General features: G+C 32.9%; 1 protein-coding gene across 1 annotated transcript in view; it reads left to right on the forward strand.

The window, feature by feature from the left end:
- Window positions 1-16,188, forward strand: part of LOC105819719 (leucine-rich repeat-containing protein 9) — a 146,682-nt gene that overhangs the window by 94,698 nt on the left and 35,796 nt on the right. The window contains exons 16-21 of the mRNA XM_012656027.1: window positions 5,319-5,510; window positions 6,749-6,874; window positions 8,963-9,097; window positions 10,524-10,701; window positions 13,348-13,568; window positions 14,920-15,042. Of these exons, the coding sequence (XP_012511481.1) occupies window positions 5,319-5,510; window positions 6,749-6,874; window positions 8,963-9,097; window positions 10,524-10,701; window positions 13,348-13,568; window positions 14,920-15,042 (975 nt within the window). The remainder of the gene's footprint in view (window positions 1-5,318; window positions 5,511-6,748; window positions 6,875-8,962; window positions 9,098-10,523; window positions 10,702-13,347; window positions 13,569-14,919; window positions 15,043-16,188) is intronic.

The following is a 16,188-nucleotide window of genomic DNA, read 5'->3' on the forward strand; positions in this document are numbered from 1 at the left end:
GGTTGTTATTTCTCTTTCTCTTTGTCTTGTCCTTTCTATGTGAATGTCACATGCATAGATCTTGTTTGACTTGTGTTCACCTTATATCACAGGATAATATAGTAATGCAGATGTACACACAGGCAAGGATCTCGTCTGACTTTTGTTTTCTTCATTATATATCATATAACGAAAATAATTACATATGTGGTTCCAGAAATTCAACCCAGCATCCCCTGTTTACATGGATCCCAGGTCAGTCACATGCCTTTTTAGAATACATCATCATTCTCAGCTCTTGTTCATTCTCTCCTCTACCTCCCTGCAACCATATCAAAGCCTTTGCGTTGCTTCTTCTACCACTGTGGTGGGAGCTGTTTCTTTTATTTAGGTTTTAGTATTAAATCCTCTCCCTTATTTCTTTTGGTAGGTCTAAGCCCTTTTAAATCAACAGAATCCCTGATAGTCTAGGTTCAGTATGCAGCTGAGGGAAAAAAACATAGTTTAAAAGAGGTGCCAGGACTGTGTGTAGATTATTGGCATTTTTATTTAATTTTTTCTAATAATTTGGTAGCAGGTCCAGAGGTTATGGCAGTCATTATAATTTTGCTAAAGCACAAATTTGAAGAGTAAACTCTAAGTCTTAGATAGTGAGTTTACTTAGCCAGCTTCCCAGCATTTATTTTTCAATGTGGCTTTGCTGTTCTCTTTTAATACAAAAATTACTTTCATAATCACAGCCTCACTGCCTACTTGTTGGAGGAATATTACCATAGCCATTTTAAAGATAAGGGAACTGGGTAAATTTTATGCCCAAGTGGTAGTTCAAATTTTAGAATTAGCAAATGTGGCTAGATATAGACCTCTCAAATATCAGGCATCTGGCATGTGTCTCTAAAAATGACTACAAGGATGTTAAAGGTGGTCATAGAGAGGAGATACTCTACATGGATATACATAAATATATATTTTTCATCTTATTGTAAGATAAAACACAGATACAGAAAACCACATACTACAATTGTATGGCTTGGTACGTTGCTGTAAGGTGAGCATGCTTGTAACCAGCACCCACGTCAAGAAATAGAACTTTGCCACCTAGAACAAAATCCCCTTCTATGTGCCCCATCCCTTCTTCCCACAAGAAATCATTATCCTGACCTCTGTAGTAATCTTTCCCTGCATATTTTCCTGATAGTTCTCCCTCCCAAATGTACATCCCTAGCAGAATAGTTTGGTTTTGCCATTTTGAAAAACGTACTATATTTTGTTGTTGTTGGCAGCTAGTTATTTTATTTGTGACAGCTTACTACTACAGAGGAAGTTTACATGCATTATGTAAAAGTAGAAAATTTAAGCCAACAACAACAAAGCATATTCTTGCCCCTCAGAGTCATTGTTAACACCTTTGTACTGTGTCTTTTAAGTTTCTTTTAATTTATAGATTTCCCTTCCATTTCCCATAGTTTATCTCCAGAAATACTTGGGCCCTTGGACCTAAAGAGTTTTCCACAGCCTGGACCCTGCTGACTTGCTTACTTAAGATACAACCCTACTGGCCTTTCATCCTCCATATATCCTGCAAATTGGCAAGCGGATCCAGAGATTGGCTCAGACCCAGGTTCTATTCCTCGGGCAAGACTAATGTTTGAAAAGATTATAGGAGACATATAATATCTGGTTGTCTCACTTTTATGATGCCAGAGGCCATTATTACTTAATGCCCATATCTTTTAATTCATTGGGGGATTACAAAATGGTTATATTCTTATTCTATCACTTTTTTCATTCATTAGTTGGAATACTTTTACGAAAAGACTCTTCTCCTTTTTTCATTACCTGTGGTAGTATTACCCAGTGGCAGCATTCATATAGAAAGTACAGAATAGATGCTTGATTAATTACCTTTATTTATTTATTTACCTAATTTTCAAGATATTGAGTTGGTTCCCTATAATTTCCCAAAGGTGAGCAATTCTTTTTTGTTTTAATATCATTTTGAGTGCAGGGACTTAACACATGTTTGATTACATTCATTCCATTGCAATTATCATGGTTGAAACTCAAATTGTTTCATCCTTAGCCAGTGAGAACATCTTAAAGTTAGCTCCTTTTGCCATGACCCTAATAGTCTTTGATAGCTTCTTTGACATCTAGTATGACAAGATGTTCCATATACATCTTATATATTTTCTGTTGTAGACATGGGATCAGCCATTTCTTCACAGAGCCGTGGTTTCTTTTAGAGAAAAGTGATATTTTAGGAACACAATCAGGATTGGTCATTATTTCTAGGTCTTTTTACCTGACAGAATTTGTTGAGGGAGGATGTGAAAAAATATATGTGTATATATAAGTATAGTTAAAAATAACTTTATGAATTTATATTGATACTTCCAATTCAGATTCAAGACTACAAAACTTTTATCCTCTGTTACATATATCTATATTATTTTTCTCATACAAGAATCCTGATTCTCAAGGCTATGAGATGATAAAATTAGAATATTTAATAATTACTTATTTGTTTTACCCCCCATTATACACACAACAGTCTCAAAATGACAGTTCTTATACTCTCACCAATATTATTTACTGGAAAGATTTTCTAAAAATTTTGTATATGTTCTTCCTATTCTTCCCCATTTTAAAAAATAATTAAAATAATTACACTATATCTACATTGTCAGAGCATGTTGCCTTACACTCTGTACACTCTCTCTTTTAGTTTATTGGTAGCTGTAAATTTAATTCTCATCACCAGTCCTTATCATATCCAATCAATAAACATTTATCCAATCAATAAACATTTTGATTGTCTGAAATATGTTCTATTATAGATCATCAGGATCAGCTTATGGGAACAATATCTCTTCAGTTATTTCATGCAACAGTTTAACTATGTCCTTTATATTAATACTTGAAAGACAGCTTTGCTAGATATATTATAAAATCCTTGGCTCACAATTTCTATTTGGGGACATCTTAAATATTACTCCACTTTGTTCTGTCATGAAGTGTTGCTGTAGAAAAGTCTGATGAGAATGTATGATTTTTTACCTCTTATAAGTCACAAGCTTTTTTTCTTCTGGATGGCCAAAGAACTTTTTTAGTTTTCTTTGAAGTCTACTAATTTTACTAGAATTTATCTTTGGCATTGGTTGTTCTGGGCTGATATTTCACATTCACAACATAATCTTCCAATATATAGTTTAAAATCATTTTTTCTTTCAGGAAAGTTGTTTTGAACTGGAAGTTTTTAGCAATTTTTCTGTTTCCCTGCTTTTGTTTTCTTCTTCAGGGACTCTCATTATCCATATGTGGAATCTTTATCTATCTTCAATATTTGCTACTTTCTCTTGAATCCTTTTTTCTCTTCATTTATTCACTAAAATTTTTATGTCTTTTCACCTTGTATTTCCCTTAAAGCATTATCTGTTGTGTTTATTCATTCTTGTGTTTGACTAATTAGTCTTTATTTCTGATATTATTTTATTACTTTATTTCAGTTTTTTTTCTGGTTTCTTTCACCTCGATTCTTAAGTTTTTCTAATCCAGATTTATGCTGTTATTTTATGTCTTGTGTCATTCCTAACATCTTTTGCTTGTTTTTTTTTTTTTTGAGACAGAGTCTCACTGTGTTGCCCGGGCTAGAGTGCCGTGGCGTCATCCTAGCTCACAGCAACCTCAAACTCCTGGGCTCAAGCGATCCTTCTGCCTCAGCCTCCCAAGTAGCTGGGACTACAGGCATGCACCACCACGCCCGGCTAATTTTTTCTATATATTTTTAGTTGTCCGATTAATTTCTTTCTATTTTTAGTAGAGCCGAAGTCTCGCTCTTGCTCAGGCTGGTCTCGAATTCCTGAGCTCAAATAATCCTTCCGCCTCGGCCTCCCAGAGTGCTAGGATTACAGGCGTGAGCCACCGCGCCCGGCCTTTTTGCTTGTTTTGAAATAGCAAATTAATAGTCATGATCTGCTTCTTGAGCTTATCTTTCCTGTGTACTTTTATTTCTGGCAGCAATATTAGTCTCTCCCTCCTTTTCTTTCTCTCTCTCTCTCTCTCTCTCTCTCCTCCCTATCCCCTCTCTCATAGGTTTGTCTTGGATTTGATCTCAGTACGTTTCTGCTGTTCATTTTTAAGTGAAATTAATTTAAAAGAAAATTTTATGTGCAAAAAATATGTGTAAAAAATTACAGTCTTAGAGATTTCTTATAAACAAATAAAATGAAGTTCTGAATAAATAGCCAAAGGCAAGAAAGGCAATAAACAAAAAAAGAAATTTAAAAATGGTTAATATAAACACATGGAAAGATATTCAACTTCACTGGTAATAAATAATGTAAATTAAAATAAGGTAGGTGGATCAGTGAGTATTTGAGGAAATGGGCATTCCCATATTCTGCTGTTAGAAGAAAATTTTGGTATAAACTTCCTTGAACTCTGTTTGGCAGTATTTATTTATCAAGAGTCTTAGTAATACCAAATCCTTAGAACCAGTAATCCTATTTTTAAAAACCTATTCTGAAAAAAATTTTCAGAGTTGTAGTTAAAGTATAATGCTCATGGATGTTTGTTGCCAACAATTAGGAACATAAAAGTTCATAGTAAAATGTTTAAAACAATTATAATAATTTACATAGTAGAATATTATGCAGTACTAAAAAATTATTTTGTAGAACATTTAATGATGTGTGAGAATGTAAAAAGGATACAAAATTCTATATATCTGGTTTAAGAAAAAATATATGTGCATATAATAAAAAACAATGTTTTCAGCAGTTCTTTCTAAGCAATAGAATTATATATGCTTTCTATTTTTTCTTTTCAATTATTTACTATATTTTCCAATTTCCAACAGGGAACATGTGTTACTTTTATAATTTAAAAAATATTATTAAAAATTGTGCACTTTTAGAAAAGAAAATTATAGTATTGAATTAATAGATTTAGTTCCTACCTCTGAAGATGAACATTTTTCAATCAGGCTATGGGTTCAACAGTATAACCTAGAAGCCTATATATTAAGAAGTGCATTCTGTTTCTTGGGGACAAGTTATCTTGCCAATTTCTTTGTGCTCTCTCTCCTACGAAAACAAACACTGCCACTGTATGTTACAAGGGTGAAGTGTGAATTAAGAGAGAATTACTAAAATGAAATACCTGTAGCTCTTTAGGTAAATACATATGTTGATATCATTACTGTAATATAATGACTGTTTAGGTTTTCTGTGAGGATACATAAAGTGTATGAAGTACTTAGAGAATGATAGAGAAAAGAACTTTATAAATATAAATCATGATTTTCTTAGCATCATTTCTATTTGTATCTGTTGCAGTATAACCTTGAATACTTGGATGCAAGCCATAACCATGTGATAACCCTTGAGGGATTTAGAGGTCTGATGAAACTAAGGCACTTAGACTTGAGCTGGAATCAACTGAAAAAATCTGGCGATGAAATAAATATGTTATGCAAACACACAGCAACCCTTCTCACTCTTGATATTCAACATAATCCATGGCAAAAGGTATGCGACAGACATGTTTATAAAAAAGCACTTTTATTTCAAAGCCATTTCTCACTACTTTACTATTCAGTAATAGCTAGACATAGGCAAACTATCTTTGCTTTTCTAGACTTTAAATCTTTCATAAATTAAATTTAGTGTAGTGATCAAATAAATCAAATGTTACTATAAGAAAAGGCTATACCTTCATGTCAGATTTTTTGTAACCCCTAAAAGTTTGAGAACATTATTGCTTTGAGTCATTGATGTCATTGCTGTTTGCAAACCTCCAGAGAGTTTACATAGCTCAGTATGCCAGAACCATACTGTAATGAGAAATAGGAACCGATGATAATATAATATAGTGAGAGAAGCATACTATTAAAGAAGAAACATAATTTGATTTATAATATTTAATTTACAATCTGTAGTTGAGAAACATGTTTTATAATTTTACTTTGCATTGTTTCTATTATTTGTTCTCTAAGTCCAGAAATCACCTCTCCTCATAAACTGATAGAGTCTTCTGTTGTAAGAAGAAAGTTGATTGAACATTTTTTCTCATCACAAAATACATAGATTAACACTAAGTAATTTCCATATTCAAGAACCATATTGAAGCATATTTTCAAGTATTTAAAATAAGCCCAAATTTATAACTTCACTAATCTTCCTTTCTCTGCTTTTAAAAGATATATATAAGGCAGTGTGCAACATTTTGAAAAGAAACTAAAGCATACTTGGTTCTATTAAGTTGGCCATATTACTAAGTTTATATTGTTGTATTTCTTCTTTCTTGCTCAGTAAAACTGAAGAATATTTTTCTTTTGCCAAAGCAGACTTCCTGGATGATCACAGTACAACTATCTTCCTGTTGCCAAATTGGATTGTCAAGCGCTAAAGATCCATAGTGAATCACACATGGAGATTGCTAGCTTACTGCTGATCTAGATAAACAGGAGTCATTGCAGTTGTTCTTTTAACACTTTTCACCACAGTCACTTTTCAACAGCTTATGGGATTTCCCCCCTTCATAAGAGTAGGATCTTCTACCTTCAAACAAAACATTAATTCTTAAATATAACTTAATTTCAACTATTATGTAAAGAATTAAGTTAAGCCTTTATTTTTAGATACATATATAATAAATAAAGAGATGCATAATTTTTAATTATGGAAAGGAATGAAGAAGCACTCATTTCCATGCCATAACATATATAATATTTTGTGAAAATTAACTTTTTGCTATTTTTCCCAAGCCAGACACATTGAGGCTAAGTGTTATTGGCAGATTAAAGACTCTTACACATTTAGATGGAGTCCTCATTTCTGAAGAAGAAGCAACAGAAGCGATGAAATTTATTACTGGAACAAGGATTACTCAGGTTGGATTTTATTGTTTAATATTTCTTGTGCTATTTGGAACATACAAATAATATTTCCCATACGCTTTTTCTGTCATTAAGATTTTATATTCCTTCTTAGCATGTGAATAAAAATTAATATATAGCAATCATATCACTTGATTTTTTTTTCTGTTTAAATGTACCCCATTTAAATACTAGCTAGTTGTATGGATTCTCCTGATTCATCCCTGAACACTACCCCCAAAAATACATCTAGGGTAACTGTTTTTTTCCTGGTCACCTGAACTCGCCAGAGTCCTTTCTAGAGCCTACATGAAAATAAGCTACTTTCTGAGGATAAGGTAAGCTTATAGGCCTTGAGAAAGCATTTGGTGAATTATCTACTTAGTATTGACATTATATGTGTCTGGCTGAAAAAAACAAAACTTACTAACATGGGAGGAGGGGGAATACTTTCATTATCCAGATTAAGAATGCTATACTTTAGCCATAGTAGCTTCAACATCCTAAATATCTCCAGTTATCTAGCTATTTACTCTTTGTAGGGTATTTAAATATTAATTCCTTAAATAATGCAATGTTTAATTTTGGATCTATTCAAAATGATAGAAAGAAACTTTTTCTTGGTAGAAATATAATTAACACCCCTGAAGAAGAGTTGGGAATTTATCCTGCTAGAAATCAGAATCTACTGAACTCCTTTAAGACAATGTGGTATTGGCACAAAGTTAGTCAAATAGACCAGTTGAACAGAATAAAATGCCTAATATAGACCTATTCATCTGTGGAAACTTGATAAATAACAGAGTTGCCTTTGCACATCAGGGAGGCTATTCAATAAAAGGCATTGGGACAAGTACATTAAAGACTTCACTGTAAAAGGCAAAACCAAAAATGTTTTTGAAGAAAACATAAAAGATTGTCATTATGATCTTGAGTTACTGAAGAATTTATTAGGCAAGAAACAAAGAGCATAAACCATAAAAGATTGGATTTGTCTACATTAAAATAAATATATCTTTTCCTCAAAGAAAGTGAAAAGACAAGCTACATACTGGGAAAAGAAATTTGCAATGCAACTGACAAAAGATATTCTTTATATATCCAGAATGTATAAGGAAAAAGACAACCAACTGAACAGAAAAATGAGCAAAAGATCTGAACAAATACTGGAGAGGAAATTGGGACGGCCAATTACCCTAGGAGAAGATGCTTCACCACATTAGTATTCAAGAAAATGAACATTAAAACCATAATCACCTACCAATTATTACCAATTTTATAGGTTGGCAAAAATCGTAAAGCCTGACAATACCAAGTTGTGGCAAAGCTATAAAGTAAAGTTATATATATATATATATATATATACATACTTGCTATACATATACATACAACCCAACAATTTTACCTAGGGGCATATAATGTAAAGAAACTCTTGCATTTATATACCATGAGACATGCACAGGAATATTCATGACAGCAGTGTTTATAATAGCAAAAACTGAATCAACCCCAATGATCATTGACAGGAAAGTTATTAAGGGAATACTATAGAGCAGTGACATATGAATGAACTATAGCTACATACAGAAGCATAGATGAATCTCATGACTACGACATTGAGCAAGTCATAGAAGAATACATATATATTATTCAATTTACATAAAGTTCAAATGAGTGCATGACTAAATAATATATTTTTATGGACACAACTATAGGACTATAAAGAAAGCAAGTGAATGGTAGACAAAAAAAAAAAATTGAAATAGTTATCACTTCTAAGGGGAAAGAGAGGAAAAGGCTTAGGATGGGGCCCAAGGGAGCTTGGGATTTCATGGGTAGATTATGTGGGTGTTCATGTTATAGTAATCCTTTCAGTTTTACAAATGTTATCTTGTATGTTTCAATATTTGCTAAAACAATAAAAGAGTAAATAATTAAAATGTATCTAGATATTGAAAACATTTTAAGGCAAAGGATGTATTATATTTTAAAATTATTTATTGGACCACTCATCTTCCCTAGGAAACAATACTTTTAACTATATGTAAATAACCTCTGTATGGTATTTCCTTTATTCATCTATTTTTTTGTTTGTTTCATTAGTTATCTCTCTTACGGCATTCCAGTACTAAAGAAGAGAGACCACGGATACTTAGTGTATGGCCTTCTGCCAAAATTCTGACACAGATTTCAAAGTTAGGACCACATTTACATCTGAGTGGAAACTGGTACTTGAAGGTAAAGGCCAATTTCATTAAATCTAATATAAAAGCTTAATTTAAATTGATATTTTAGTCAGTGTTGGTCTGTGTATCATCAAGAAAGCACAGATAGGTAAGGAGCAAAAAACTGGAAGAGACAAATTAAAATAGGGAGGGAACACTTAAAATCTACCCTCTTAGCAAATTTCAAGTATACAATACAGTATTGTTAACTTTAGTCATAGTGTTGTACATTACATCTCCAGAACTTACTCATCTTATATAACTGAAACTTTGTACCTCTTGACCAATCTCTCCCCATTTCTCCTTGCTCCCAGTCCCTGGCAACCACCATTCTATTTTCTGTTTCTATGAGTTTGACTATTGAGATTTTGCATATAGAGATCATGCAGTATTTAATTCACATATATACCTGTATCAAATCAAGTTGTATACCTTAAATATATACAATTTTAAATTGTCAATTATACCTCAATAAAGTTGAGAAAAAATTAAAAACACCAATGTTATTATTAGGAAAAAAGTAATAAATTGACCACATTCCAAAAAATGAAAATAGGGAGATCAAGTCGTGAGTTGTCATGGTACAGAGGCCTCGACTGTTGTAAACCATAAAATTGGAGATTTAGGATAAAGGAACACTACAAACTGGAGGGTAGATTCTGATAACATGTCAAAATAGGCAAGCAAACTTTAAAGGCTCAGAGCCAGAGAGCAAGCCCAATTTTGAGGGGCAGGGGATCAGGAATACTGGAAAGAGAATAGGGAACTGGACAGAATTCAGGCAAGGATAAGGGAAAAGGTTACACAGTACCAGCAGCTTCTTGCTGCATTAGGTGCCCTTATACCTCTTGACAAAGATAGAAACTGGGGCTAAGTGAAGCTAACCCTTGAAAATGGAAGATATTAGTGGTATTATTTTTATTACGGGATATATATAGATTCTGAGCTGCAATGAAGGCCTAAGGACAGCCTTGGCTGACCCCATAGCAAGTTCTGCAATTAGAATGGCTCTTTAAATTTGTCTCAAGTTGGGCTGAGATGGTCAGGCCCTTATATCTCTCTATCATTGGCTGTGGGCCAACCTAGGAAGGCGTGTGACCTTGGGCGAAGCAGCTCTCTCAGCAGAAGGGGCCGACAGCTGAAGGCTTTCTGCCAACAGCACTGCCAGCAGCTGGGACAAGTCCTTCACTGCAGTGGGACTGACTGGCATATCACAGTGTCAATAATATCGTATAAGTCCTTCTTGGAGTTACAGTCTTGTCAAATTTTACTTTTTTATAAACTAAGACCTTCATAATATCTTTAGTCTCTGAAGGAATTCTTTTGATGTTTACTTCTCACATTCGAATTACTTCATTAGCCTTTTTTAAATCTTATAACATTGATTGAATTTACTTTTTAAGATACAGAAGTAACATGTAATGTGAATTATTCTACAGATAACTGCCTTACATTTAGATGGACAGCATCTCTTTGAAATCACAAATTTAGAAAAATTGAAAAATTTGAAATGGGCATCATTCAGCAACAATAACCTCACTAAAATGGAAGGCTTGGAATTCTGTGTTAATTTGGAAGAACTCACATTAGATGGAAACTGTATCTCAAAGATAGAAGGTAAGGAACTTGTGAACTTTGAGGTGTCAAAATATGAATGTCCAAACACCAGGGCAAAAAATTAATAACACTGAGGACAGAGTTTTTGAAGAGGAAGATTTCTAGAGGAGTTCCAGGAAGATTTATGGAAGAGTATTATAAATACCTATGTGAGGTAATGATTAATTAGCTAGATTTAGCCATTTCATAATGTATATACTTCAAAAATCATGTTAAATAAGATAAATACATATAATATTATCTGTCAAATTAAATAATTAAAAATAAATAGATACCAATGAGTAGGATTTGTGACTGACTGCTATATATAATCAGCCCCAGCAAGCTGACTTTCACCTCCTCTGCCTTCTCTCTCTTCTCCTCTGTGCCAGTTTACAATCTGTTACCAAACCTAGCACATACAAACTGGTGAGTCATTAATGTCTGTAAAGTTGAACAAATGAATGAATGAAGGTATGCTTTTGAAAAAGATAAAGGAGACCACTTCATTTTTCAAAATATATAATTAAGGTCATATTTGGAAATTTGAAGATTTTAACAACAATGAAAATTTTATTCATTAGAGGTTGAAAATTAAATATAACCCTTTGTATGAATCTAATAAAAGTACAATTAAGCAGCTTTAGTAATGTCTTGATATTGAGACCAATATAATATGTTTTATTTGACTGTTTAAAATTCAATATTAAAACATATCTTTCTGGACCAGAGAGAATAAAAAAGACTTTTCCTCCCTTCCTGCTTCGAAGCTTCTTAGATTCTTCACTTCTTTTGGGTTTATGCTTATACGCAGCTAAAAATCATGAGTTAAGAGGGTATATATTAAGTTAAATATTTTCTGACTCCTTCCCAGCTTTATTTTATTCTTACCCTCATTTAATGCTTGAAACTTGGAAAGAAATTGAAAGAAACCTTCCATGACTTGCTAACAACTTTCTCCTGTTCTCCCTCTCCATCTACTCAAAGGGGTACCTAAATCCCAGGAATTAAAACATAATATGCCCACAAGTGTGCACCATTTGAAACGGGGAATATATGTGTGTGTGTGTGTGTGTGTGTGTGTGTGTGTGTGTGTCTATACACACACACACCACCCACAAACATACATAGTTACCTAAGCAAAGAATATTTCTGTATGTGCATTTCGGTAACATAATTGTCCTTGTCAAGGAGGGAAGGTAAGAATTAGAAATCATGGCTGGAAAAAAGATAATTTATACTCTATTCACTTTTGAATTGGATTATTTTTAGCATGTGTGTACACTATATTTTTCATAAAATAGAAAATTTGATTTAAAGAATTATATATAAAATCAAGTATTAAATATCTTTAAAAATAGCAATTTTATTATATTTATTTTAATGACTATTAATAATATGTTTCTAAAACTTTCTTGGTCATAAAAATCACTTGGGATACAGATTCACAGGTCTCTCCTCTGTTGATTTCAGTTGAGTAAACCTGAGGTCAGCTCAGGCATCTGTGTCTAAAATCATTACCAGTCTTCTGTTCCCATACAGTTGGGAGTTAGTTTTGCTTTGTATATACAATTGAGAACCCTATTTCCCTTTCATTTCCCTCTATAAAATCTATTAAAGGGAAGAAACCCTCCGATCTGTATTTTTCTTACACCTACTTTTCAGAGAAGATAGCTACTCCTATAAAATTTAACATAAATTTCTCTTATTTTTCTCCAGACATGGGTAGCTTTCATATCCATTTAATGATTTTTGCTTTGATGGTTTTATCCTAGCTTGCCCTAGATTGTTTTACTTTCAGCTTACATAGTTCCCCTATAGAGGCTGTTGTGAAAGGGGAGTACAGATAAAATTTATGGAGGAACAGTTATTTGCCAAAAGCTATAACTGATGCTTTTCAAACATTATTCCATTTAATTTCATAGCCCCTTGGAAGTAGATTTCAGATTTCATTCACTTTATGGATGAGGAAACTGAGGCTCAGACATTACATAATTTACCTCTGGTCCCAAATCTAGTAGTGATACATTTGAAACCAGCTATGACTCTAAAGTTCTTATCTTTCACCTGCACCATCCTGCCTACAGTTAGTTATAAAGTACCTACAGTACATAATATACATAGGAGTTAGATTGTGGTAAGAGATCCCATTTTCTAAACTTCTGTCTTAGGGTACATCTAAGCGTACAAAGGTAGAAGTAGTCTAAATGATTCTTTTTAATATAAATGATACCATAATGAGTACTACTTTCCAGATTTGTACTCTAGTTCCTTACCCTTAATGTTTTAAAATGAGAGCTGGTGGTTATTTTGAGTTTGTAGAGCCTTGAGTTGTCATGATGGTAAAAATCATAATTAATTATATCATTTAAAGGTTATGTGAAAGAGAAATTCAGTATTTTCTACATAATGCCTTTCCTTGACACCTAAGAAGAATGAATCTACTTAGAAATCCAAAATTATAATTTAATGTATGAGATGGGACTTTATTATATACAAGATTTTATCCTTCTGAAACAAAATAAAAAATAATGATGGTTAATATTATAGTATTCTTAAAGCTACTTGAACTTAGCCATTTGATTAACAATAAAATTACTAGCCAGTTATTTTTTTGAATTAACCTTTTAGTGCTATCTGAATCTTTTCTTGGATTTATTTTTCTAGGTATTTCCAAGCTCACTAAATTAACCCGGCTCAGCATAAATAATAATCTTCTCACTGGTTTGGAAAAGCATACTTTTGATAACATGCTTCATCTTCACTCCCTTTCTCTTGAGAACAACAGAATCACATCATTGAGTGGTTTACAAAAAACGTTTACTCTAGTCGAATTATACATAAGCAATAACTATGTTGCTGTCAATCAGGAGATCTATAATTTAAAGGTGACCATCTGGGGTAGTAATTTCTGTTTTTTAAAAAAATATTTATTGTTTCTTTATACTATGAAAGTAATACATGTTAACTGTAGAGAATTTGGAAAATGTAGAAAAATATAACAAGAAAATTAAGAATAACAAAGTTTATTAAAATGCAGTTGCATTTAATTTATGTATATATACAAATATATGTATGTGTAACCATAATGCCTTCAATTTGATAACCTTATGGGGTAACTTTTTTTAAAATACTCAAGTAAAATAACCCAAACCCATGCCTCCTAACTTCGTGCCTTCTTCAATATTTCCAAGTAGTCCTAACCTAGTTGGGGAGTAGGATTCTTTAACATTCTCCTGTTCTCAGTACAATTCTTGATTATCTCTCACTGTTCTTACCAGTAGCCCAAACTCAAGTCACCTTTGCTCAGATTTGCTTTCTTTAATTCTCCCAAAGAAACCACTAATTCAAGGCTACTGTGTAACAGAATTTACTAAAGGTTTGAACAAAATAGAGGGTTTCTACTACACAGAATAGGAATTTATTTCAAATGTAATGTGTGACTTCATTGTTTCTAAAGCTCAATGACCATTTCCTAACACTGTGAGTCTTACATTGGCCTTTCCTTTTGCTGATACCATATTGCTAGAACTTTATCTCCTACTAAAAACTTATGTCCATTCCCTATCTTTCCTTCTCCCTATCCTTTTCCCCCAATATAACTACTACTTCTAGAGCTATAGAGACAATCTAATCAACAACAATTTCAGCAACAAAAGAAGCAATTTTACATTTTTATGCACAGTAGCTTTATTCAGTCCTGTCTTAACCTCTCCCTTCCATACCTACTCAGGACCCTTCCTTCACAACAAAGGCATATCAAACTGTCTGGTCTAATACGAAAGCACATTTTCCCTTAAGATGAATTCTGCTACCCTTTAGAAGGTAGAAGCACTTCAGTTTTATCCCTTTTTGAATGGCAGTGTCTTTTATTCCTGTTATATCTGTATACGCACATACATAACATTTAATAGGCTGTAATTCCATAAACAAAGCATATTGTCTTAAACATAGCAAAGTTCCCTCTAAACCCTTACCACTGGTAGATAATATATTTGGCACCAGTATCCTAAAAGGGATTCTGATCATATAACATAGACCATGTATTGTACAAAATTATGCCTTAGTGGTCTAAAAGGGTAACCTTTGCACTTAAAAGTACACTCAAAAGCATTCAAATCCTATGAAATGATAGATAATTCAAATATTAAAATTCAAGCATGGTTAACCTCTTAAAACAGAAACTTAATGGAGTGCTTTATATATACATATATAAAATATGTATTTTTATTACCTTAGGGTTTATGCAACTTGGTCATTCTAGACATGTATGGAAACATTGTTGTATGGAATCAAGAAAACTACCGGTTGTTTGTAATATTTCATCTTCCAGAACTGAAAGCTTTGGATGGAATCTCAATTGTAAGTTATTTTATGACTTAGAGCATTTAGTTCAAGCTGTGTATTCACATATGCATACGCCATAATAATTTTGAACATTGCTTTATCACTAGCATGATACCCAAACATACTATGCCTATTAAAATCCAGGTCTCCAAAGCTCATTTTATATTACATGCAGGTTTTAAATTTTTCTCATCTGGCCAATTCTTAATTGTCTGAATTGAGGTGGAATGGGAAGGAAGATGCTGCTTGTGGCTGAACGCACTGAATTCAGTGCCTAAAAAATAAAGAGCACAATTTTATGAGACAGGATAGAAAAACTATGCTCTGGAGCCCTACCATCCTCTTGGACCTAAAAACAGCTTCCTATCTTCTGGAAAAATTTAGTTGTTAATAATTAAGAAAAATATATTCCAACCAACAAGTGTAGTGAGCTGTAAAGAAAAGTAGACACAGAACTCAGGACCGAATGTGAAAGCAACATTTGGACACTTGAATTGTGTATCAAGCAAGTTCATACAGGGCTCCTGATTTCCACGTAACAGGGTAAGTATGTGAAAAATGTGCAAGAATAAAAGGCTCCCCTGTGTAATGTTGCCTAGCTCCCATCAGACAATAAAACTCATTACATTTTCTAGAAAATTGAAAGACAGTTCATGATTATTTGGTACTCTGAGGTACTCTGAAAAGATTACTAATCCCAGCCCTACTTTTTTCAGGACTCTCCCAAGAATGGAGATTAAAACATTCTCACTCCAACATATACAAGTTCCCTAGAATCTTGTATGCTGGGTTTTATTTATTAACAGTTGTTAACTTTCATTGAGGGATATTTTAAAAATAGTCTTTTGAATCTAGTATTGCATATACTCTAAAGATGTTGAGGGTTTTATCTTTCCTATTTCTCTCTGCCCTCATTAGCAGCCCCACATGAGAAAGTACTTTTAGAAATAAGTGTAGGAAAAACATTTTCCCCTGAGGAAGAGTTATGTTCTGCTGTCTGATAATGTGTATTATTTAATTACTTTTCTTTTCACTTTCACTACCTCAAAACTCAGGGCCAAATTTATGAAATTAAAAACTGTATAGGTTCTTATGGTCTGTCCTAGGGTTTCTAACCCTAGTTTTTATCTATTCTAATTTATATTGTTCCTGATCTTGATT

This window comes from Propithecus coquereli, unplaced genomic scaffold, assembly GCF_000956105.1.
Source record: "Propithecus coquereli isolate 6110/MARCELLA unplaced genomic scaffold, Pcoq_1.0 Scaffold5, whole genome shotgun sequence".
Taxonomy (NCBI): Eukaryota; Metazoa; Chordata; class Mammalia; order Primates; family Indriidae; genus Propithecus; species Propithecus coquereli.